Source organism: Chenopodium quinoa, unplaced genomic scaffold, assembly GCF_001683475.1.
Source record: "Chenopodium quinoa cultivar QQ74 unplaced genomic scaffold, ASM168347v1, whole genome shotgun sequence".
NCBI classification, from domain to species: domain Eukaryota; kingdom Viridiplantae; phylum Streptophyta; class Magnoliopsida; order Caryophyllales; family Amaranthaceae; genus Chenopodium; species Chenopodium quinoa.
The window spans coordinates 4,715,754-4,742,132 of record NW_018742914.1 but is presented as its reverse complement, the minus strand read 5'-3'; the positions used below and the strand labels follow the sequence as shown (position 1 = coordinate 4,742,132).

The 26,379-nt window shown below is 35.1% G+C and overlaps 3 protein-coding genes across 3 annotated transcripts; 1 reads left to right on the top strand and 2 right to left on the bottom strand.

Moving 5' to 3' along the window:
• Window positions 1-2,754: 2,754 nt before the first annotated feature.
• Window positions 2,755-9,959, top strand: LOC110727955 (kinesin-like protein KIN-14I). Its single transcript, XM_021907546.1, has 19 exons — window positions 2,755-3,520; window positions 4,122-4,288; window positions 4,381-4,524; window positions 4,675-4,914; window positions 5,024-5,095; window positions 5,571-5,639; window positions 5,746-5,835; window positions 5,983-6,114; window positions 6,199-6,280; window positions 6,399-6,494; window positions 6,603-6,776; window positions 6,873-6,979; window positions 7,085-7,263; window positions 7,452-7,613; window positions 7,699-7,952; window positions 8,049-8,212; window positions 8,302-8,496; window positions 8,882-9,375; window positions 9,554-9,959. The coding sequence occupies exons 1-19, from the start codon at window positions 3,403-3,405 to the stop codon at window positions 9,684-9,686; spliced, it is 3,072 nt and encodes a 1,023-aa protein (XP_021763238.1). The 5' UTR covers window positions 2,755-3,402; the 3' UTR covers window positions 9,687-9,959.
• Window positions 9,960-13,414: 3,455 nt separating this feature from the next.
• LOC110727665 lies at window positions 13,415-13,909 on the bottom strand. The gene has a single exon (XM_021907244.1). The coding sequence runs from the start codon at window positions 13,907-13,909 to the stop codon at window positions 13,415-13,417; it is 495 nt and encodes a 164-aa protein (XP_021762936.1).
• Window positions 13,910-13,912: 3 nt separating this feature from the next.
• LOC110727664 lies at window positions 13,913-14,803 on the bottom strand. Its single transcript, XM_021907243.1, has one exon. It carries the CDS (start codon window positions 14,801-14,803, stop codon window positions 13,913-13,915), a length of 891 nt encoding a protein of 296 aa, XP_021762935.1.
• Window positions 14,804-26,379: the final 11,576 nt, after the last annotated feature.

Below are 26,379 nucleotides of genomic sequence, written 5' to 3'. Positions count from 1 at the left end.
TTAGAAACAGGTTTACACATTTTTTTTATACCACACATATGAATACAGGTGAAATGTAATTCTATATATTCTAGCGGAATAGTAAGGGTAAATATGATGCAATCATATCGTATCATTTTATAAAGTAAGGGTAAAATTACCGTATATGGCACGGGACATAACCTAGTTTTCATTAAGAGTGAGCCGTCATACTTATAGCGGATACTCAGCTTTAATTGAGGATTTGCTAGCTGTTTATTTAAGTACCAAGAAAAGAGATTAGGCCTAAGAATTGAAATAATTAAGAAAAAGAAAGGTGCATCTTTGAGACTAAAGACAAAAACAAAAGGTACAATTGTGCACAATTAGTTTAATTTAATGATGACTTTTAAAAAAAAAGTTTAATTTTATGATTGATGATATATTAGAGTTGAGGAATGTTGTTGAAATATGTATTACGAACTATGATATTTTATACTCATACATTACATAAATCGTAGTTGTACATATAAAATTTATAATTGCCTAAGTTTCAGGGAAGCAGCTTCATGGAATATCGGGACGACCAAGTCACATAGCACTTTGGCAATATACAATTAATTATGTCAATTAGCTTAGGTATTATTTGACCAAATTTGGAGCATTTTCATGACAAAATTTAGGATTATGAGGTCTATGACTTTTGAAAATGACAAGCCAACCTATCATCTACTTTTTTTTATTTTTTTTTTGACAAGAATCATCTACTATTAATTTATAGATACACATTTCATAATGTTCTATATAAGTGTTTTCGAAATTTAATTAAAATTTTATTTGGACAATTGCTGCTAATATGGTAAGAAAAAGTTGTTTGAGAAATTGAGAACTATTACAAGTGAACATAAATGCATTATGTAGTTCTTTGTAGCTAGTTAGCTTATTGGTAACATTTTTTCTTGCCTCAATAAAACAAAAATTTGGGGTAATTGATACTATGTATCTCACCTTTTAACAAGGATTGATCCCAACTTTAGACGATTCGCTTTAATAATCTTAACTTTTGGAATTTTTCAAATTAAGTACAATAATTATTAATCCAACTTGGTAAAAATAAGTTTTAATTAGTAAAAATCAGTAACGGTAATAACAAATAAACAAGATAATATTTTGCGCCTTCCCTCTCCCTTATCATCTAAAAGAACATATTTTACGAAAATTATTCGGTAGTCATGAAGGAGCTTAATTACCTCCATTTCAATCCCTAAGGCCTAAATTTAGTATTTTCTCCGCTCTCTTTTATTTGCATCAAAGCCTCAAAACACATATTTTTAGAAGGTGATTAGAGAAGATAGATGAGCGACTTTATCAAAAAAATCTTAACACGATGAATATGCATGGAAGGATTAGGTATACTGTGTATGTGTATAAATTATGCTCATATATATATATTATCAAATCTCTATCTCAAAATACGTATCATGAAGTTGTGTTGCAAGTAAAGAAAAATGAAGTAATATTTCAAGGCCAAAATTTAAATGTGTACTTATAAAACTAAATGCAAAAAAATATAACGAATAATACAAAGTACATTTTTTTTGAAAGAATACAAAGTACATTTTTGAAGCAAGTACAAAGTTTTTTTTTTATTTTTTTTAATAAAAAAGCCACGAAGTACATTTCAGTAAGTTCTATAATAATTTTACTCCTTAAATTGTTGTTCGTCAATGAATAATTGATTAGCGTATTTTGTGTGGCTAGTTACACTATGTGGCTGCTTGTAAAATAACAAAGTAACTTTATAATACTGTAAAGCTTCTCTTCCGGTTCCAGGAGATTTTGGGATTGATTTTCACCCCCGCCCTGTGTGGCTCTCTAAACACCAAAAAAAAAAAAAACTTTATAATACTGTCTGAGTAACCAATGTACTATTGATCAAGTAAAACCATAAAGCTAACGAAATAACATATAACGAAATGATATATAAGCCTAGTTATCTTCCCCTTATTTTTAACTTTTTTTTTCTAATCATAATTGAGTAAAACTTATATTTGTTAAAGTTGAATTTTATTTATTTAATATTGTTTTTCCTATCTAAAAAGCCTTATATTTTTCCCTTTCACATCACAAAGAATTTTAGTAGTACTGTAGTAAAAACAACTACTCGTATAATTTTTTTTTAATTTTATTTTTTTTTTAAAAAAAAAATTTGAATAAACAATTTGATCTGAAATTTATCTCATATAGCAATTTCTGCTAATGATTTGAGCATATAAATTATTCAAATCTACTAAACTGATATAATTTAATACAATTCAATTTCAGCAAAATTATTTTCAGTTCAAACGAAATCCACTCAACTCAGCAAAAATAAAGTAATAAAATTTGAGCCTTATTGAGTGAAAAATAATATAGCTAGTTTTCATAAGAAAGAGAATAAACATAGACATAAACATTAATACGTACTCCCTTTGTCCTAAAATTACATTCCTACTTCTAGCATTAATATCTCACATAATACAGAGAAGTAGAAATGTAATTTATGGACGGATGGAGTATATGACTTAAATACACTCTTTTTAGTCTTTTATAATCGACTGCTAGACACAACGTATGATAGACCTGACACGACCCAATGTCAAACCTTGACTTATTTACACAACACAAATGTTCTCCCTCAAACTCTCTCACATGTATATCCAAAGTGAGCGTGCAAGTCACACAAGAAAGACGGTGCAACCATGAGAGTGACTGACCATCAAACAAAAGAAGACGTTAATTTGACACCCCCAAAAATAAACACACTTCTCAAATTCAAAAACCCACTCCTTAATACAGTTATAATTAACCATTATTCTATTGCTTCGGATTTTGCTTCGTTTCTCAATATTCCCCTTTACAACTCCCTCTCTCACACTACACTCTGGTATCTTACTACAACTATAAAGCAATCTCAAACAGCTCTCATCAAATTTATACTAATTAAAAAGCTTAAAGATGGCGGATTATCATCATTTTTCAGAGAGATTTTGAGTTTTGTATTTGTAGTATTCTCAAAGCAAGAGATTATCAATTAATCAATCCATCAATCAACCCTTTCCAATCTCTATCATCTAACTGCTCAAGATTTCGACTCTTCTTTATTACCTACCTTTTTATTCATCTTTTTCTTTCAACCCCAGATGATTATTTTGTTATAATCAGACATAACATTGACAAAATACAGATTTTCTGAAGAATGTTTTGATTTTTTTTGAATTTATTTGGGAGTTTTTGGAGTTGGGTTGTTGTAATTACTTGCCCATTTTGTCTTCTTTTGGGTTGATTTGTTAAGATTTGATTTGATTTTGATTTTTTCCCGATTAATGTTGGTGGGTGTTTGATATTTTTTTTTGGGATTTTTATAATTTTGTTTTTTTTGGGAATTTTTTTGGTGGGGTTTTAATGGCGACGAGTGAAGCTTTATCGTTTAGTGTGGTTTCTGTTGTTGAAGATGTTCTTCAACAACATGGACATCGACTCAAAGGTCTTGATTTAGAATCCAGAAGAGCTGAGGAAGCTGGTATAATTTCCTCTGTTTTTAATTATTATTCCATGTTTTTTTCCTTTTGATTAGTTAATTATTCAAATTGTTAATATGAATGTGATTTGATTTGTGTTAAAATGGTTGTACTAAATTATGACTCGTAATATGACACGAAAAAATGGGTTTGTATGTGTTATGTAAGTATGTAACACTAGATAGAAGTGACCCGATCACGGGAAATAAATTCTTGGTTCATGTAGTCGACCCGTTTTTTTGGATCAAGGATTTAGAATTGCTTTTACTTTTACCAACTCATATGGGTTGTCTATACTTTTTATGAAGTCGTAGTTTATGAGAATTTTTAATTTGTGAAACCAAATTGTGTTCCTTATTTTAAAGTTCAATTAATGTGTGCAATTTAGGCTTTGGATCAGTTCTTCTTAAATCATACCCTAACTAATTGGCCTTTTGTGTATGTACTATGATAATTTCGGTGAAATTCAAACTTATATTAGTTGAATTGAATTGTATAAAATTGTGGGATCATTTTGTTGTATTGTAGAATGAATAGTGTTGGGGGATGGTGTTTTTTGATGCTAAATTGCTAAATGAAAATTCATTGCTGTACTTTATGTAGCAATGAGAAGATATGAAGCAGCTAGTTGGCTTAGGAAAAATGTAGGGGTTGTCGCCGCCAGAGACTTACCGGCGGAGCCATCTGAAGAAGAGTTTCGGCTTGGTTTGAGAAGTGGATTGATCCTTTGCACTGTCCTTAATAGGGTTCAACCTGGTGCTGTGCCAAAGGTTGTTGCTCTTGTCTGAGCTTCTTTTTCGCCTTTTACTCATATGGGTGTTTCTGAAATGTTGCTGATTTATAATGGATGACACAATTGTAGGTGGTGGAGAGTCCTGCAGATTCTGCTTCTCTTCCTGATGGAGCAGCTTTATCTGCTTATCAGTACTTTGAAAATGTTAGGAACTTTCTTGTAGCAGCAGAAAATATGGGACTTCCTACATTCGAGGCATCTGATCTCGAACAAGTAAGGATTTAGTATGCTATTGCTGCTAAGATGTCTTGCAGATTTAAAAGCCTCGGTGTGCTGATCATTATAACTAAAACTGTAGTGTATAAGAACAAGGATTTCAGCTGGTCTGCTCATTTTGTAATATTTATGCCTTTGTGTTTTAAGGGAGGGATACCAGCAAGGGTGGTGAATTCTGTTCTAGCTCTCAAATCTTATCATGAATGGAAGCAAGCCGGAGGAACTGGAGTCTGGAAATTTAGTGGAAATGTGAAACCCACCACCACTTCGGTGAAACAGTTTGTGCGTACGAAATCGGAGCCTTTCACAAATTCACTTACAAGGAATCCATCAATGACTGATAAATCCTTGAATGCACTTTCTCACGACATTGACACTAACAAACTGGTTAGTGCAAAATAATGGCCATCTTCTTTTGTTTACTATGGGTGTTGAAGCTTTTAAATGTTACTATGTCCATAGCATTCAAGTAACAACTTATTCCACCTATTTGCAGCCAAGTTCTCAGTCCCTGAGCTCACTTGTACAAGCACTTCTAATGGATAAGAAGCCTGAAGAAGTCCCACAGGTTAGTTTGGATGTATTAGCAGGAAGCATGACATAGTTATAAAGATTTATCCTTGTTTGGTTATGCGGCAATGGAAATGAGTTTGTTATGAGTTTTTAACAAAGAGCCGCATTTTAATGTCCATGATAGTGCGTGCAAACTAACTTCAATATTACTAGCATAACAGTTATTGGCAACATAAAAGTGTTCTGTCACCGAGTATTCATCAACTTTGCCATTCGAGGCACACACTTAAAGAAAAAAACTGTGAAGATGCTTACACTGCTTCAGTTATTAGTTCTAGAAAATGTTGCTAACCAAGGTGGAAGGTGGAAAATGTCCATAGGCAAGCTATTAGTTCTTGACTTCTTTCACCTGTGTGTGTTTGAAAAGGATTGAATATTTTGTGATGGTATATATACTTTATAATCATCATTTACAGTGTCATCAACTTAACCAGTACTTTTCCCTGAACTTAGCCTTTTATGCAATGCAGTTAGTTGAATCAGTTCTTAGTAAGGTTGTGGAGGAGTTCGAGCAACGTATGGGTTCGCAAAACAATATGGTATGTAGATAGGCTTCTAAAAGAACCGTTTGTGCGACAGATTATTCTAAAATTTGCCGGTCTTTTTTAGCTTATTGAATTTCCACCCTTGTTTGTGTTACTAAAGGCTTATCAACCAAGCCAAGCTACAGCAAAAGAATTTTCTGCACCACATGGGAAGAAGCCTTTTTCAAAGATGTCTTCTGAAAATTCTAAGGCAAGTGATCGTATCTCCTTTATGAATATATGCATGTGAAGTTAAAGTTACACTATAACTTTTGGTATGAAAGGGCTTTGAGACAAATTTAGCTTCATGTATTAGTACTTTTCTCTTTATATGACATCTTTTAATGCCATACTGAAGGTAGGAGATAGAAGCTACTCTTTGACCAAGAAGCAAGAGAGCTTATGTGGCAATCAAATTAATGCTGAACGAATGAGAAGTCAAATGGTGAAGCAGAAAGAGATCGTTGATCGTCAAGGAAGAGATGTCCAGGTTAGAAATTGATGTAGTCTCTATTCGTTAGCATGAACTTTCATCCATCTTGAGGGTTCTTATTGGTGCTAACTGACTTTGTAGGAGCTGAAACTCACTCTTCGTACAACTAAAGCTGGCATGCAGTTTATACAAACAAAGTTCCAAGAGGATCTCCACAATCTTGGTATGGTGATATGCTTGCTTTTTTGGTCATTTCCTATCAAATTGTATCAAATAAGTGAAATGAGGAAATTTAATTGAGGGTTATGACTTATAAAACTTGCTGATGTTGCCTTTGTTAGGCTCACACATGTATAGCCTAGCTCAAGCTGCTAGTGGGTATCACAAGGTTCTTGAAGAAAACCGTAGGTTGTACAATGAAGTACAAGATCTCAAGGGTAAATTGAATGCTACATTTGCCTAAAGTTCATTCTTTCTCTGGTTTAGTAATGATAAACTTCTAGGCCTATTTAAAGCAAACTAACTCTTTGATATCCTCGTAATAGGGAGTATTAGGGTTTATTGTCGAGTGAGGCCTTTCTTAAGTGGGAATTCAAGCTTTATAAGTTCTATTGAACACTTTGAGGAAGGGAATATTACCATCAGAGCACCTTCTAAGCATGGAAAAGTTCTCAAATCATTCAGCTTTAACAAAGTATTTGGTCCATCAGCAACACAGGGTTAGTTATTGGCCCTTCTTAAATGTAATACTATTAACATTTTCTCTTCTTTGTTCAGAAAGTTTCTAACTCAATGTCATTCATTATGTAATACAGCTGAAGTCTTCTCAGATATGGAGCCACTGATTCGTTCTGTGCTTGATGGTTACAATGTTTGTATATTTGCATATGGGCAGACAGGTTCTGGAAAAACATTTACTATGGTAATCTATTGTTTAAACTGATATTCTATTAATAAGCTCCTATTTTAATTTTGTTTTCCAAACATACTGATGAGTCCTATATTTTATTTGTATCTTCATTTTCAGTCTGGACCAAAAGATCTCACAGAGCAGAGTCAAGGTGTAAACTACAGGTCTTTGGGTGACTTGTTCTATCTCGCAGAGCAGAGGAAAGACACCTTTCGCTATGATGTTGCTGTCCAGATGATTGAGATATACAATGAGCAAGTCAGAGATCTTCTTGTGAGCGACGGGCTTAATAAAAGATATCCTTTTTCGCTTTTTGAATAGTCATGAATTCATTTCTTTTGTGGATATGTACGTTTGCTGCTGAGATGTAACTACATGGTTCTTTCGACTTACTGGACATTCATTAATAATTGATTTTGTGCTACATACTTCAATACGTACAAGATCATTCTACCATCAGCTATTTTCCTTAACCCATTTATACATTAGAAATTCGTAACAGTTCTCAGAACGGACTCAATGTCCCAGAAGCAAGTCTTGTTCCAGTATCATCAACATCTGATGTCATTCATCTGATGAATATTGGACATCGCAACAGAGCAGTTGGTGCAACAGCACTCAATGACCGTAGTAGTCGTTCTCACAGGTATTGAACTATACACTTTTCAATGTGTTGGTTTCTCTTTCTGAACTCGTATTAATTCTGAACTTGTGATCTTTTTGATCTGCAGCTGTTTGACTGTTCATGTTCAAGGGAGAGACTTGACAACTGGTAATATACTGCGTGGCTGTATGCATCTGGTTGACTTGGCGGGTAGTGAAAGGGTAGACAAATCAGAGGTGACTGGAGACAGATTAAAAGAGGCACAACACATCAACAAATCTCTATCAGCTTTAGGAGATGTGATTGCTTCGCTGGCACAAAAGAACGCACATGTCCCATATAGGAATAGCAAATTAACACAACTGCTCCAAGATTCTCTAGGTCATGTCTTAACTATCTAACTACAACCAGCATAATATTTTTCAACTCTCAAATTATATGTATTTTATTGGCTGACAAGATTTTATGTCATTGCAGGAGGGCAAGCCAAAACACTGATGTTTGTTCACATAAGTCCTGAAGCTGAAGCTGTAGGAGAGAGTCTAAGTACGCTTAAATTTGCAGAGAGAGTAGCCACTGTTGAACTTGGTGCTGCACGAGTAAATAAAGACGGTGCAGATGTGAAGGAGCTCAAGGAGCAGGTAAAAGCTAGATTTTGGTATTCATAGCATGCTTCACCAGTGTTTTCACCTATACACTTCTCATATTTTATTTCTTGCATCTGTTTCAGATTGCCACTCTTAAGGCAGCCTTGGCAAGGAAGGATGCAGAATCTGTTCGTTCTCACCAGTCGGGATCCAGCAGCCCTGAAAGATATAGAGGGAAAGCTGATGTTCCTTCTCCCCTTCGTACCAATCAAAATGGCGGAACATTGTTTGATGTGAGTAGACATCAACAATCAATGGGAGATATAGCCAACTTTGAGGTAATTATAATGGCTACATTATGAATCTTGCTAAGAAAGTTCATCATTATAAATTGAGCATATGAAAGGGATAAAATGTACAAGTGTCGTGATTTTGTAGTGCTGGAGCTGACTGAAGTTATAAGTGCTGTGTTTTACTTATAAGTTCAGAGTGGTTGTTTCTTTATGACCAACCTTCTTGTTTTGACATTACATATGGAGACACCTCTTTGCATAAGCCATTCTTGTTTAAATACTCCGTAACAAAAAGCTAGATAGACAGACTGAATACTACTACTCTAAATTGCAATAAAAAGGTGTTTGTGATGATATGATGGAAGAGGTCATGCTGGTTTTTCTTAGACAAGAATATAATTGTTGGAGAATCTAATCTTTGAATTTGCAGGTCTGTAACAAGTCTGCGTCAAGACAAAAAAGGCAAAGCTTTGATCTCGACGAAATGTTGAAAAACTCACCTCCATGGCCCCCTGTAAATAGTCCTGGGCAAAAGTATGGATATGATGAGAAGGACCTTGATTCTGGTGAATGGGTAGACAAGATTATGGTAAACAAACAAGATTCACTTCCGAAAGTAGGGAATCGTTTATGTTGGGAAACCGCAGAAAATGGACCCTTGGCTGATTCTTTCTACCCAAAATATTTTCCAGAAGACACCAAACTATATTCAGAACAATCGTATAGTATGTTCAGTGGAAGTAATCAGTTCGAAGTGACTAATGCAGATGACTTGGATGAGCTTGATGCTGCCACAAGCGACTCGTCTGAGCCAGATTTGTTGTGGCAATTCAATCATAGTAAACTCCCTACACTTTCCAATGGTAGTATTGGGTTAAAGTCCAAGAAACTTGATGGCAGGCCTGCTAAGAGTCCAGATTTGAGGTAAGCACTGACTAGCAGTTAACTTCACTGTATAAAAGAAAGTCACTAATGCTTCTCTAAATTTGTTATTCAAAGCTCAAAAAATATGAACTTTTGTTCACACTACTATTTTTTCCCATCAAAATCTTCATCTAATCATACTGTTTCATGCATGCTAATGCAATATTTACGATTACAGCAAGTCGATGATTCCTGCTCTAAGCCCCTCACCATCAAAGAAGCTACCAAACGGAAGTCAAATACAAAAAAATAGAAGGCAGCAACCAATATCAGCAGAAGCAAAACGGAGAATTGGAAATAGAAAGCAGTAGATAATTTGATTGTTTATCCAAGAGCAACTTTTGCCCCTTCATTTTTTTTTCCCGATCTTTTTTACTGGGGTGTTTTTTTTGTCCCTTCGTCGAAATTTGGTGGTTGTTCAGTATTTGAGGGTGAGAGAGAGAGCTGTGTGACATACAATATATTTTTTTGTTCTTTTGTAACGTTTGTTACTTATATACAGTTGAGCAATAATTCCAGTTGCTTGAATTTGTATACAAACTAAGAAGCTAAAAAGCAGAGGAGTTCCACTTGTGTTCATATTATGCACTTTCTAACAGTATCAGGCTGTTTCACAGTTTTCATGCTATACTGATTTTGATCTATGAATAAGCTCTGTTACAAATACCCATAGAAATTGCTGCATATTAAATGCAGTAAATAAATCTTACTACCTGATTGCTTCATATTTGTCTGTTCATGGATTTATGAGCTATTGTGGTTGTTCTGTTGTAATCTATGCTGAAGAGGGTGCAGTATGTAGGACACCTAACCCAAGTTCACCTTGACATGTGTAGGTTTTTATCAGCGCCGTGGCTATTGTTAATGCTCCAGAGTAGTAAAGTCAGGCATGTATTTGAACATTGGGGTTGCCTTACATTGTAGTCTGCTGTATACTAAAGGAGATTTTACCCAAGCTGTAGATAAGCAAAGCCTCCGGAAAACTTATATTTTCCAGGCTTGATTTTCTCTATCCAATATCCATACACAATATGGGTATCTAGTTTGGTTTGAAAAGAATCATAATCTGGACTATGCTGTTATATTACCCTTGTTCTTTGTACGTCAATAACTCATTTATCAATTGATCTATTCCAAAGTGCTTGGTAACTCCTATTGATGTGTGCCAATAGAGTAGACATGATGGCTGTTCATGTGAAGGCATTTTAATGCACTTAAGCTTCTTTTTTCCACTTAGTGAATTCATTTTGAAAGTGTTGAAACATGAGATACCGGTAATAGGCAGAACATTGAAGACTAAGCCGAACCATATAAGTCAGATGTGAGCGTGAGAACTTTCTGAAGTAAAATATGATTTCAGTACAGCTTACTGTGATAGAATCAAATCTTTACCCTCCCAGGAAACCAATGCGGCAGCTTATAATTTTCTGAGCTGATGAATTTCCAGTAGAGTAGACTATATTCTGTAATGGCAGGGGGATGAATGCTCAAAAATGCAAGTTCATGTAGTCCCTTGTATTTTCTACTATCCTTGATAATGACTTATAAAGTTATAGTGGCGACTTTGGGTGGCAATTGTCTCAGCTCTTGCGGAAGAATGCTCCAGCCGTTTTATTTATAGAGCGACCCGTATAACTTCAGATCAGCAATGATATCACTGAGCTAAGTGAAGCAGATTAAGAAACCAGGCTACAGCAAGTAGTGCAATCCGCAATGTAAGAATGTAACACTGCACGTAAAAACTAAGTATTTACTGTGTCATATAGTGGTGGATTGGCTGGTTGCACTCGTATGGGATGTGATTTGGAAGATATCAACATTCTTATGTGGTAAGATAAAGGGTGAATATGGTGTAGATTGTAGAGTGGCAGCCTTAGAGCATCAACAATGGAGAGGATTACTCTCCTTTTAGCCATCATTTTTTGTACTTTTTAGATTCCTCTTGAATGCTGAAGTAGCTAAAAGGATCCTCTCTTGGACAATAAACTAGCATTTCCTTTCTGTGGAAAGGAAACAATGCCTCGTCTCATGTGCAAAAGCAAACAACAGAAAAAGAAAAAAAAAAGGGAAATGTGTCCGTTGGAGGCAAAATGCCAAACCAACGTCAAAAACCAACGGTCAAATGGCAAACATGCACAAGTTATCTTGTGACACTTGTCACAACGAGAGTGGTCACGTATTTTTTGTGACTTAAATCTTTATAACGGCTATAACTTGTTAACGGTAACTTATTTCAGAAAACCAAAAACACCAACGCCTTCTTTGGGACGCCTGGATCCTGCAACGACATAAATGTACTTCAGCGTTCTCCGGTGTTTGATGATATAATAAATAATCGTGCTCCACAAGTTCTGTTTACTATTAACGGAAATAATTACAACAAAGGATATTAGCTCACAGATGGGATTTATCCAAAATGGTCGACATTCATAGACGCTATTGCAGTCCCACAAACCTTAAAGGATAAATTGTTCACTACACGTCAAGAGAGTGCTAGAAAGGATGTTGAGCGTGCATTTGGTGTGTTACAAGCTCGGTTTGCAATAATTAGGAAGCCTGCTTTGGCATGGAGTGTAGAGTTGATGTGGAAAATCATGATGACTTGCATCATCATCCACAACATGATACTTGAAGACGAGCGTGATACATATTTAAACTATAAAGATCCACTCTAGAATTCGCTCAAGAACAGCCTTAAAATATGCCAGGGTCGTCCTCAAACAGAAATGCAACAACATTTACCGTAACTCCTGGCAGTATGATCCTGATAATTTTAGTAGATTGATAGCTTCAAGAGGGGGATTCGCGACAGACAAGTTCATGAGACATTAAAGAACGACTTGGTTGAGCATTTATGGGCAAGGTCAAGGAGCTCGGTTGGAAATTAGCATTTTAATAATTTTAAATTATGTGTGTTATTTTCGTTGCTTATTTTCATCCGTGTATTTCAAATTTTTAATTTATGTCTTTTAATTCATGTATTTCGTATTTTACTAATCTTGTATATTAATGTGAAAATGTATTAGTTGTCGTATTTTTGTTCGATTAATAATAATAATAATAATAATAATAATAATAATAGTAATAATAATAAACATATTTTACAAACTAAAATAATAATTAAGTGTGTAAATAGGAGAGAGAATATATGGTGGGGTATATCTAAATAGGAGAGAGTATATGGGAAAGGATACTCATTGGTGTTGGAAATATTTAAGAAAGAGGATAAGTAAAAGGATGAAGATAGTGGGAAGTGATGTGGAAGAAAGAGAGTGTGATGTGTCAAGTGGAGGAAAGGAGAGAAATTGGGAAAGGATTGTTGCATACTCTTCATTGCTGATGCTCTTAGTACTCATCTTTCGTCTCTATTTCTATGCTCTGACATCGCGTTGTATAAGATGATATTATAGTATTTTATTGTGAGACTAAGAGCACCCACATTGGTGGGCTAGCTCACCATTTTCTCTTTCTTACTTTTTTACTCCACATCATCTCCACATCATCTCCACATCATTTCCCACTATGATGAGTTACCATTGTAAGTCACTCTTCTAAGAGCACGGGCATTGGTGAGGTTACTCACCATTCTCCACCTCACTTTCAACTATCTTTATTATTTATCTTTTTTCCAAATCATCTTCCACCTCACCTTCCACTATCTTAAGCTACTAGTGTGAGTCACCTTATTTATTTATCTACAATGGTGAGGTTACTCACCATTCTCTCTCCTAACTACCCCATCATTTTCTCTTTCTCACTCTTGTTTTATTTTATATTTTTTAAAACATGTATTAATCTCTATTATTTATTTGTAATTTTTGAACTTACATAATTAATTAAAAAAAGTTAGACATTTTTAATTTTTTTTCTTTTTAATTAGAGCATTATAAATAGTACAATATTAATAATTTTTTTTTTCTAATATTTGAAATGAAAAGTACAAAAATAATACAATATATTAATAACATAGTTTATTTAGCAAAGACATCCATTAAAATTTAAAATACAATATTCATTAACAGTGACTTTTGTCATCTCTTCATTCGTTGCCAAAACGTCCCCATATATGTTCAACCAAGTCATTCTTTAGTGCAATACGGGTCTCCCTATCACGAACATTATTTCTATTTTCCATATAACCATTTAGATTGAGCCTATCCAATCGTCCACTTCTCACAGTAAATGGTTGGTTGTTGTTGGTAGTTGATGATTCAGCTACATTTTGCGGTTGATCATTGATAAATTCAGTTGCATCATAATGCAAATATCCATCTCGCTCATCTTCAACAATCATATTATGCATGATAATACAAGCCATTACAATTTTCCATAAAATTTCGGTCGACCATGCTAGACTTGGTTGACGTATTATTGCAAATCGAGCTTGTAACACTCCAAAGGCACGTTCAACGTCCTTTCGATAACTCTCTTGCTTCTTGGTAAATAATTTGTGCTTACCAGTTTGTGGATGTTTGATTGCTGGGATAAATGTTGCCCATTTCGGATAGATACCGTCTGTAAGATAATAAGCCATATTTTATGTATTTCCGTTGACATTGAAGGTAACCTCTAGAGCTTTTCCCTCACATATATCAGAGAACACCGGCGACCGTTGGAGGACATTTATATCATTACAAGAACCCGGGGTTCCAAAAAAAGCGTGCCATATCCACAAGTCTTGCGAAGCAACAGCCTCCAAGATCACCGTTGTTGTTTTACTTCTACCTTGATACATTCCTTTCCATGCACGCGGACAATTTTTCCACTCCCAATGCATGCAATCAATGCTGCCCATCATACCAGGAAATCCACGAGCATAACTTTCACGGAGGAGCCGTTCAATATCCATAGTATTTTCCCTCCTCAAGTACTCTGGTCCAAATTGAGCTACGACCCCTTCAACAAAGTGAGCCAGACCTTCTCTTGCATTACTTGACGCGATTTTTAGATACTCGTCAACTGCATCGGCAGATGTACCGTATGCTAACATTCGAATTGCTGCAGTGCATTTTTGGAGAGGGGATGCACCTAGTCTTCCGGTGGCATCCGGCCTTTGTTGAAAGTAAACATCACTTTCTCTTAGTTGATTAACAATGCGTGTGAACACATTCTTACGCATGCGAAACCGTCGAAGAAACATATTAGCAGGGTACAATGGTTGGGGACTAAAGTAATCATTATATAACTGAATATCAGCATATTCTCGATCTCTTGGTACATACCACCTTTGGTACGTAGGTTCAAGAGTGAAAGGGGTCTGATAAGTTGATGTTACAAAGGGAACAACAGCTGTATTGATCGCTTCCTCGATCAATTCATCTTCTTTTCGCCTTTGGGTAATTGATTCATGCCACTCTACATAGTCGTTCACCATGTAATCAAATAACCCAGAACTAGATGAACTAGAAGAATTTGAATCAGAGTTCATTTTGTAATATTTTTTGGTAGAGAGGAAGAGAGAGTTATTTTTTTTTTGTAGAAATAATACTTATATTTATGTATTGAAATATGAAGTGTAGACCCCTTATTTATAACTTCTAAAATTATTCAAAAAAATGGCTGGTAATTATTATGATATATGGGCACACAAGTATATGAGATATGATTTTCGATAAGGTTTACAGATTTTTTATATTGGTAATTCATTGAATGGATAAACAACTCAAAAAGATTACATTTCTGATAAGGTTTGTAGATTTCTTTTGTATGACAATTCAATGTACGGGTACACAAAACAGTAAAAGATGAGATTCTCTGATATTATTGCTTACAGATTTCTTGTCAACATGTGACATTTCAATGTAGCATTGCATGTCGGTCATATTTTACAACATTTCTCATTATTGAGCTAATTTTATATTATTATTGATATTTAAACTAGCCTAGAAGATGTGCAAATTCTTGCTTTAATTTTAGATATATTTCTTTTTCTTCTTCAGATAGAATTGGTTTTGCAAGAAGGACACTAAATAGCTTGAACCTTTTTTCTTCTTGTTTCTTCCGAGCTTTGATGGCATCTCGCTCCTTCTGATACTCTAGCATACGTTCTGCTACATCAATTCGCCTTTCATCAACATCTTTGTGTTGACCTTTCATTACATTCATCTCTGATAGGGCTTGAGTAAACGACTCTAAATTTTTAATTTCAGAACTACCCCCAATTTGAATTCCAGAATTGACAACAGATTTACCTTTTCTTTTAGATGCTTTCACCCCGTCAGGACGACGACGACGAGTATGAGTTTTTGGACCTTCATCAGTTGGAGTATCTGGTTCTGATCTTTTCGAATTGCCACCATCACTAGAAGGTAAATACAGGTCCATTGGCTTCCATTTGTCTAACTCTCTCAACATCTCCCAACAACCAATTAAACCAAAGCGTGAACCATTACACGTACCTCTATATATTTCATGAGCTTCGGTCATTTCATCATGAGTGTTGGTACCACTCCTATACCTTTTTTTTTCGCTTCACTATAGCAACCAACCCATATACTCACATCTTTATTTATTCTTTCCCACCGACTTTTAATATATCTTAAAGTTCTAGGGCGCATGGTGGATGGATTTTCTTCTCTGGCTTGATCGTAAAGGGATTTTATGTTCCTCCATATTACGGCCAAACTTTGATCAGTTGCCGTCTCTGGATCTTCAACTGCACATTCTACCCAAGCCGAAACGAGGGCATCATCTTCTTTTGCACCCCATTTTTCTGCCCTAACATTAGAGTTGCTCCTGTGGGGACCTTGAACAACATCATCATCACCAACACCATCAACATCATCATTGGCTTGTTGTGGAACCCTTGGATCATCGGGTGGGGTTAAGTTACTGCTTCTTTCTCCCTCGGGAGTTGCTGGGCTGTTTTGAATTATTAGGTTCACACCATAATGTTGCGACATTGGGAACATAAAACCAGAAGGATAATTTTGGGGAATCTGTTGCAAATTTTGGTTTAAAAATTGGTTTGAGAATTGTTGGGTGTAATTTTGGTTTGGAAATTGATTTGGGAATTGTTGTACAAATTGTTGGTTTGGATGCGTTGGTTGGTTAGGAATGTTATAAAATAACATCCTTTGAGCATTTGGATTATTAGGGTTATTTGGATCAAAATTAAAATTACTTTGAAAATTTGGAGAATTGGAAGATTGGTTATTTGGATTATTTTGAGAGGAACCACTTCCGTAATTAGGATTATTAAGATCCATAATCACAAAATATTTTTATAATGAAAAAAAGAAGAGTGAAATTTTAAGGGTGAAAAACTATATCAATATTAGGCTCTATTTATAGATAAAATTATAATTATACCGTTGGTGAAATTATTTTTTGGAAGTATGTTTAAATGAAGTGAAAAATTACCGTTAGAGTAATAATATCAACACGAAAGTGCTCCAAATAATAGAGCCGTTGGAGAGCTGTTGGACTAAAACAACATCTCATGCAAATGTTCAGCAATTTGGATGAGTTGTCATGTGGTAATTGGACCAACAAATAAATATGAGATTCCTTTATAAAAGAGTCAGCAAAGCCCATGCATATGTCAGTTACTCATCAGAGCATCAGCAGACGTTGCTTCCCCTCTTTGTGAGTATGTAACGAGTCACCGTATGCAATGGTAAGGTAGCTTAGAAGAAGAGAGATAGTGTTGTGAGTAGGCTTGTGACTCACCAATGCCCATGCTCTAATTTTTCTACAATGGTGAGTTACCCCATAATTCTCTCTCCTACATCATCAATACCCCACCAATTATTAATATTATTATTATGTTTTAATTATAGTGATTTAATGTTAAAAAATTCAATACTTTTAATTACTTCGTTTTAAAGTAGTCACTACATACGGTACTTAATTTGATAATATTTTAATGCCTACAAAAACAATTAATTTATGATCTTATATTTTAATTATTATTTCTAAAAACTATTAAATTAATCTTGTTGAGCATGAGTATTTTCAAAATTATTAAAATAACTACATACATTAAATAATTATAAAATTAAAACAACAATATTATAATCAAATTATTGGATTAAGAATAATAAGAAAAAACATAACAACGGAAATATCCTAAAAACAAAAAAGCTTTCTTCGACTACTAGTTACCATCATTCATTACCAAAGTGACGCCATATATGTTCAAGCAAGTCTTTCTTTAATGACATATGAATCTCTCTGTTTTGTACATTGTTTCTATTTGCCATATAACCCGCTAAACTTAGTTTGTCTAATCTTCCACGTCTCACTATGAATGGTTCGTTTTCACCTTGATTTGATGATTCACCAACATTTTGAGGTTGGTCAGCGATAAATTCAGATGCATCTTAATGAAAATAACTTTCTCGTTCATCTTCAATAATCATATTATGCATGATAATACATGCCATAATAATTTTCCATAAGATTTCTATTGACCAAGCAAGAGCTGGTTGGCGTATTATAGCGAATCGAGCTTGTAAGACTCCAAAGGCACGTTCAACATCTTTGCGATAACTTTCTTGCTTTTATGTGAATAATCTTTGTTTAGCGGTTTGTGGAAGCTTGATTGCTGGGATAAATGGTGCCCTTTTTGGATATATACCATCTGTAAGATAGTATCCCATATGATATGTATTGTCGTTAACATTAAAAGTAACTGATGTGTCTAATTTATATAGTATTTTACCCCCGTCCCTTGGTCATAATTAGTAGTGTTTTTGGCTCTTTAGAACCACTTTTATTACTAATTGGTGTTTTCTAGTGTTTTCTTAGTTTTGCTTGAGTTTTGTAGGAAATTACACTTTTGGAGCATTTTCCCGGGTTTTCATGGAGCAACTACGGATATTGGAGGAGCACAACCGTTTTTGAAGCCCATGGCCGGTTAGAGTTATCAAGATGGTGATTATCAAGCTGGTGATTAAGGGCTCGGTATATGGGACACCGGGGCATTTGGACCAAGTATTCAAGACCCGAAGAGGAAATCCGGATTGGGCCGAAGAATTGGAGCCCAATCGAAATCCAAGCCTCGAGGTGGAATCGGGCAGGCGCACAACTAAGGTGTTGCTAGCAAGGCCAAGGCGCGCCCGATCGGGCGCGACTGCTTAGAAGAGAACGCGAAGAAAAAGGCAGGCCCGATCGGGCGCGTGTTTCTGGAGCAGCTGATTTGACTAGCACTTAATTTCTAATTAGTGTAGACACCCATTTGTGTCTCCCCAAAACCAAACCCAGTGATGAGTATCTTTCACGCCGAATCATAATCAAATGAAGTGAAAGTGTGGAAAGTCTAGTGTTGCGGATAGTTTTAATTTCTTTTCTCTTCTCTCTGTTTTTGAAAACTTATTTTAAGAAAATAGCCAATCCAGTTTGGTTGGTCCATGATATGGGTCCAATAGTAGTGTAGTTGGATAGGGCTTGAAAAGAGCTTTCCAACGATATATTATAAGCCCAATTCCGATGAATATTGAGGAAGTTATGGCCTAATTACTAAACTGGGCCCGGTTTGAGCCTTATATGCGGCCCAATGATCTAGAGGAGGGCCTAATATGGATTTATCATTCCTAATGAAATTAGGAATGGTTTTAGTCTTCTAGATTCTTCTAGAAGGTTCTTTTAATTCCTAATTCAATTAACATTGATAAATTGACTTTTGTTGACTTTTTAGAGTTTTAATCAGAATAAAAGAATGTTTTTGAGGAAAATGCGATTTTATCCTCATGTACGGTCAATTTCTATCTGATTTTAGAAAACGCGTCAATATTTTAGTCAGCGCCAAACGCCAGCATTAGCGCCTGACGCTAAGCTTGGCGCCTGGCGCTAGCGTTAGCTCCTGGCGCTAATGTCAGTGTCTGGCGCTAACCTCGGTTTTACGTGTCAGAACTCTGTTTTGGTTAATTTTTATCTTTTCGGCTGATTTTCTCTAGAAATAGCTTCCTAAAAACTCCGTTTTCATTCACCAATTCTCACCAACTCTCATCAAGAATCTCTTGATTACTTTCTTTCTCTCTCTCTCTTTTCTAAACTAGCTTTTGCATACACAATTCTTCATACATTAGCTCTAGACACACCTAGCCAAGTTCGAAGTTGCCTTCGCTCTAGACGTGAAAGGTTTTAATTTCTGAGGGTTTGGTCCCAAATCTCTCTTTCAATTATTTAATTTAATTGTTTGATTTTATTATTTTCCTTGAAGTTACTAACGCGTGTATTTTGTTATTAGAAAGAGGTACGAGGTATCCAAGTAAGTGCTTTAATTGATTTTATTGATTTTATGATATAGAAATCATGTCTAGGTTGTTATTATGATTCCTAGTATCATGTTAGGATGGTTGATGTTTTGAATGACAACAATGATTCCTAGTATTATGTTTAGGGAAAATGTTATAATATCAAATATGATAATTATGATTCCTGCGATGCTTCCTATTTTCTTTCCTAATATTCAGATTAGTATCATGTTAGGGTTAAAGCTTTGATTTTTATTGTTTAGTGACATGCTAGGGTTTGTTATTAATCTTGTTAGTATCATGCCTAGGATCTTGCTATTATTATGCTTTAGCGTTGATATGATTATTATTATTGTTATAATTATTATTATGATGATTATTTATCATGTTGCTTGATATATATATTTATTTTTATTGCTTGATCACACCTTTTTATGCATGTTTAAAGGGAATTGGTACTTGTAATCACGCTTAATAAGATAACTAATAATCTTGTTTAGGGTTAGTTTGATTATAATTCAAGTGATCGTCAATAATAGATTTATTTGTGCATTAATATTCAACCAATATAGATAATCAGGATTAGGGTTAATCCTATTGATTGTATGTTAGTCAGAAAGCGCACATGAGTACGATCAGAATAAAGTAGAGGCCTATTATTAGGGCAAGTTCAATTTCTTTTAGGTTGGATTTGTACCTTCATCCCCGAACTACCAGTCATGGTTCCAGATCTATTGGAGTTGACGATCTCCTGGATCGTTAAGGGGTGTAACTTTCACCCTTTGAACGGTTTACAAGTTCTTAAAACTTGTTGGCGACTCTTTTGCTCTATCTTCTTTCCCTTTGGACGCCACCGTATTTAAGTGTATGATCACAGTGGGGTTCAAGCTAGGGGTAATGCTTGAAATATTCCCTACAGTTTTTGGCGACTCCGCTGGGGAGGATTTCTATTTTATTTCTTGAAATTTATTTCGGCAATGATTTAGAATGAGTGGATGAGACTCGAAAAGTTCTAAGTATTTCATGTGCGTAATTTTGATTAACATTATTTTCATATGCATAAAAAAGATCTCATTGGAAAGACCATCTGTAATGAGTTAAAACATAGGATTTTACACGTAGGAAATTTGAGGAATATCTTTCACAACTAGGATCGAAATAATGCTGCGCGAAACTGGAAAATTTTATCGAGCACAGAAAGCTGCTGAGGCATGTAGGAACTAGCGTCAGCGTACAAAGACTAGTGCCAACATTTTGACGTTAGCGCCAGGTGACAGCTTTTGTCGCCAGGCGCTAAAGCCAAAAGGGGGCGCTGGACTCTGTTTGCTGGCGCCAAGTTCTTCCAATATCGAGCTAGAAATATGCGTTCTAATTTTGACCAGCTTTTAGCATTGTTTGCTCGATCCTACTTCCTGATTGAGTTTTTCTCACTATTCTGAAACCCATATGTGTTCTACATATGGAAATAACCCCCTAGGAATTCATGCTCCATCTACCTGATTGAACGCTCTGAGTAACAAACGGTACATCCGAGAATGTTAAATTCACCAAACCATGGAAGCGAGTTTTTCTAAACTCGCGGTGTCCCATCCACTCGCGCCAACCTTTCACGATTAGGCTTCCGCGCGGTGTATCCGAACAATTAACCATGAACCCTCTTTGACTAACCCATATCCCGAACTTTAGAGAACTAGAGCCATGGTTAGGTTGTAAACTCATTGCATCATATTGTGCCTACTTGCCTAATTGTGCATTATTTGTTATGCATACTGTAGGGAATAAATTTCAAGCTTTTAATCCCACTAGCTTGAACCCCACTGTGATCATACACTAAAGTACGGTGGCGTCCAAAAGGGAAGAAGATAGAGCAAAAGAGTCGCCAACAAGTTTTAGAAACTTGTAAACCGTTCACGAGGTGAAGGTTACACCCTTTAACGATCCAAGAGATCGTCAACTCCATAAGGTCTTGAACCAAATAAGGGTTCGGGGATGAAGGTACAAATCCAACCTAAAAGAGATTGAACCTGCCCTAATAATAGGCCTCTACTTTATTCTGATCGTATTCATGTGCGCTTTCTAATTAACATGCAATCAATAGGATTAACCCTAAACCTGTTTAATCTATGTTGGTTGAATTTAATGCACAAACAAAATATTATTGGCGATCACTTGAATTATAATCAAAATTAACCCTAACAAGATTATTAATATCTTATTAAGCGTGATTACAAGTACCAAATTCCCTTTAAGCATGCATAAAAAGGCGTGATCAAGCAATAAATATCATCAAGCAACACAATAAAAATCAATATCATGATAAAATTAATAATCATCATCAAAATAATAATAATAATAATCATAATCATCATAAATTATAAAAATTATAATCATAATCATGTTCATGTTAATATTAAAGCATAATAATAGCAAGATCCTAGGCATGATACTAACAAGATTAATAACAAACCCTAGCATGTCACTAAGCAATAAAAATCAAATCTTTAACCCTAACATGATACTAACAATCATAAATATTAGGAAGAACATAGGAAGCATCGCAGGAATCATATTTAATATATTTGATATTATAACCTTTTCCCTAAACATGATACTAGGAATATCATAATAACAATATAAACATGATTTCTACATCATAATATCAATTAAAACCAATTAAAGTACTTACTTTGATGCTTCGTACCTCTTTCTAATAACAAAATACACACGTTAGTAGGCTGGATCCGGGCTGGGATAGTGGCGCCCATTCCTAACCAGTTCCGAAAAGGTTCGCTCATGCAGGAAAATAATAAACAAACAATTAAATTAAATAATTGAAAGAGAGATTTGGGACCAAACCCTCAGAAATTAAAGCTTTCACGTCTAGGGCGAAGGCAACTTCGAATATGGCTAGGTGTTTCTAGATCTTGTGAATGCGGAATTTTGTATTTGAGAAAAGGCTAGTTTAGAAAAGACAGAGAGAGAATAATCAAGAAAATCTTGATGAGAGTTGGTGAATGATTAAGAGAGAATTAGAGAATTAATGATTGCGAATGAAAACTGATTGTAGGTGAGTATTCGTGAGAATTGGTGATGAATGATTCCAGAAAACGGAGTTTTTAATACGATATTTATAGAGAAAATCAGCCAAAAAGATAAATTAAACAAAACAGAGTCTGACGCACAAAAAACAGAGCTGGCGCATGTAGGGAATTATAGGTACTACGCAGCGGAAAAAAACATGAATCATATTCATACAGTACCTAATCCTAAGATCTAATGCATAACACATAAAGAACATATAATCGTACCTTTGAAGCGTGATTCCACGTGCGATCGAGCAAGAACAATGGGAGATAAAAGAACCCCAAGCGTGATTCCTCTACTTAGTCCACGAGCATGGATTAAACCTCCACTAATGCTAGTTAGTTGTGCCTAAACACTTCAATCAACCTTGAACGGAGATTTGAGCCACGAACACACCACAACACCACCCACGCGCCACCATACGCGCCACCCGGGGAGGAGGGCCGTACGGACAGGGAGGAGAGAGAGAGGGCCGAGTAGAGAGAGAGATTTAGGGATTTTAGGAAAACTGGTTGCTTGTGTGACAATTCACTGTATGTCAATTGTTCTGTCATACAACCCTAGGCATGGTTTATATTTATATATCATATCTAGAAATAAAACCATGTCATGTCCAACCCATTAGACTCTTCTGATTATCCAAGCCCAAATATCAATGTGGTATGTCATGAACTCATGAGGCCCAATAATGGGCCTCTAACTTGTTTAACCCAATACTCTTATGTGTGACCTTGTAAGATCCATTCTATAAGGCTTTGGGCCATTAAGCTAGCCCAAAGATCAATTGTCATATCTAGCACCAAACATTGACGACCTTATAGAACGAACTTATTATCTCCATAATAGTGATCCTTGATATATCTAGTAATTGCACTTATCGAAGACATAACTCCTTCAATCTCCCACTTGTCTGAGACAAGTGCGCAATATTCAAATTCCTTAAGTCAATGTGTGTCGATTTGATAACATGATTGCATCTCATGTCGTGATCATATTAGTCTACAAATCTTTTCTTGAAAACTGAGTGAGAATTACAAAACAAATGGTTACTATGTAATCCATTTGAGCACGGCCATGCATTTTCTGAATTCTCCCTCTTCAAGGGGCCAAAACACATTCCTAATTAAATAGGTAGACTCTATCCAATCTTGTGGCAACCAAAGCTCCCACTCAACTTCTGAAATAACCGGGAAACACCCTTTATAATCTCCAGTTACGGGCAGACGTTTGAGTGTACCACAGCCATAACATCCATTAAATGAAATCAATGTTCCACTCATGTCAAAGGAATCCACTAATATATCCGGAAGTTCTATACTTGAACTTCAAAGTAGGTCAATAGTTTGATCATGCATCATTCATGCATATTCATGTGATTGACCGAGCATCATCACTATGCTCCTATAGCCCATGAAACTGCACTATCCAATCAATCTTACATGCTAGTCCAATTTATGAAATCATTTATGTCCAGTTTAATGATTCCGGACTAGGAACTTAAATAATGTATGAATTTAGTTCGCCTGTGGGGTTTCATTCAACAGGTCATCAACCTGATGAGCCCATCAATTCATAATTATTTTGGACATTTTATTTAATCTTGAAACCACGATTAAATAAGATTGAAACTTTGTTTCAATTGATAAACATAATTCTGCAAATGAATGTATTACACATGTAACTTGTTTTTCCCCAAAAAAAAAAATACAACTTCTAATTACATCATTTGCCTCAATCCAATTTCATTAGCATGTTTCTCATGCTTTGGAAATGGAAGGGGTTTAGTAAGTAGAGTTCATGAGAAATTCTCATAAACATAAATTTTGCAATTACTAAATCTTATAATCATTTTCATCTCCATACACTAAGAATTTTCCTTCGTCCTTTCACAAGGAACTTAGAAATTTCTAATTTGTATTCCAATGTAACATTGAATTTCAATTGAAATCTATCATCATTTGTTCTTAAAACATGTGAATCAAATAGACGAGTATAGTCCATGACATGCATGATGCATCCTTTGCAAACTGCATAAGGATCATCACTCAAGACCTTAATTTCATCAACCTTTCTCAAAGTATTGAATCATAAGCAATGTGCCATGTTACATGGGATTGAAACTCCTTTCAATATAACGTTGAAATTTATAAGAATCTTATCAATATAAGTTTCTTAACCAAGCTCAAACATCCATCAAAACCTATCTCTATAGATTTTGAATCCCAAATGTACTCATCATTCTTCTTCAAGATTTTCATACAAAATGCATTAGTCATCACTTGACCCTTCAAGAAATGAACAATTGCTTTCTATACTAGACCAAGAAGACTTCATAGCTCCCACTAAACATCTTGTACACACAAGACCTTTTCTTCATTTTACGAGAACATCAAACGATTTGATTTACTCACAAAATTAAGAACACTAACTCCATGATGCTATGCATCCCTAGGATGATTGGATCTTCAAACTTTTGATTGTATCATATACAAATCTTCTTTCACGAACAATTTCAAGAAAGTGTTTTGAAATCCATCTACCAAATCTTATAAGGTAGAAATCACTGAAACATCTTTAATAGATCTTTGCAACGTGACTAATGTAAAAGTTTCATCGTAATCATAGTCATACTATGAATTAGTTGAATCCTTTAACAAGTCTTTGCTTACTTAGAAAACATTTTTCTTTCTTGTCTGTTTTGCTTATAATGGGTCTCACCCAATTAGGCAAATTATTCAAGTGTCATACACTTGCTTTCAGACTAGAATATATTTCAGATTTCCTGGTTTTTTAAACCACTTGGAGTCATAACTTGTCAAATCATATTTATTACTTGCATAATCATCATGTTCCAAAATGAATATTTTAGAACTCTTAATCAATATGAAATCATATTTCTTTGACTAAGTTTTACATATGCTAGTCATCCTTGTGGGGTTTTTTTTTTTGTGCAACAATTGAAACTCATACAACAACTTTGTTTAGTTTCAATGAGAAACGACAATTGAGGATGTGCACTTGGAATGTACTACCTTCGACACATGGTTATTATTCCCATTACACTTAATGAGACCATGCGTTGTCACTTGTAACATGAGGTGAATCATGCTCATATTGTTGCTTTGATTCGATTACTTCTCAAATTTCTTCGAGATTTTCGAATCACTTTTCTTGAACTCTTTCAAGGCTCTCGAACTTTTCGAGATTCTTATACTCCCACTTGCCTTTTGAGGAGGCACTTTTAGCATAGGGTGAACCAACCATGGTTTGAACCATGTTTGTTTGTTGCTTTTCTCGAACTCTGTCAAGATTTACACTACTCCCACTTGACCTTTTGGAACAATTTCCATAAGGGCACCTACTTGAGCAACAAACATTTTGTGCTAAGTATGATCTGTGTAGTAGTACCCCGTGCTTTGTATAGGAATTGATCGTGCATTAAACGATTTAATGCTCTTCTTATCCATATCACATATGAAACCTTTGCTACAATTTGATTTGACTTATGTATCTTTGTTTAGTTTTGTAGCTTATCTTAAAAGTATATACCCTGAATAATGGTTGGAAGATAGGTAACTTTATCCATTATCAAAATATATCTCATATAGATTGATATCTCCCTTCATAAACACTTCACAAGGTTTTCTTTCGGAGTATGTTGTAAAACGATTTCACAACTCTTGGATGTTCATCAAGGTCTTAGCTTAAATTCTCATTATTA

Bases quoted from the DNA above. Each gene is read 5' to 3' on its own strand.
- LOC110727665 (XM_021907244.1), bottom strand. From the start codon at position 13,909: ATGGCTTATTATCTTACAGACGGTATCTATCCGAAATGGGCAACATTT.
- LOC110727664 (XM_021907243.1), bottom strand. From the start codon at position 14,803: ATGAACTCTGATTCAAATTCTTCTAGTTCATCTAGTTCTGGGTTATTT.
- LOC110727955 (XM_021907546.1), top strand. From the start codon at position 3,403: ATGGCGACGAGTGAAGCTTTATCGTTTAGTGTGGTTTCTGTTGTTGAA. The intron at 7,614-7,698 runs GTATTGAACTAT...TTTGATCTGCAG, and splicing joins CGTAGTAGTCGTTCTCACAG to CTGTTTGACTGTTCATGTTC. The intron at 7,953-8,048 runs GTCATGTCTTAA...ATGTCATTGCAG, and splicing joins ACTGCTCCAAGATTCTCTAG to GAGGGCAAGCCAAAACACTG.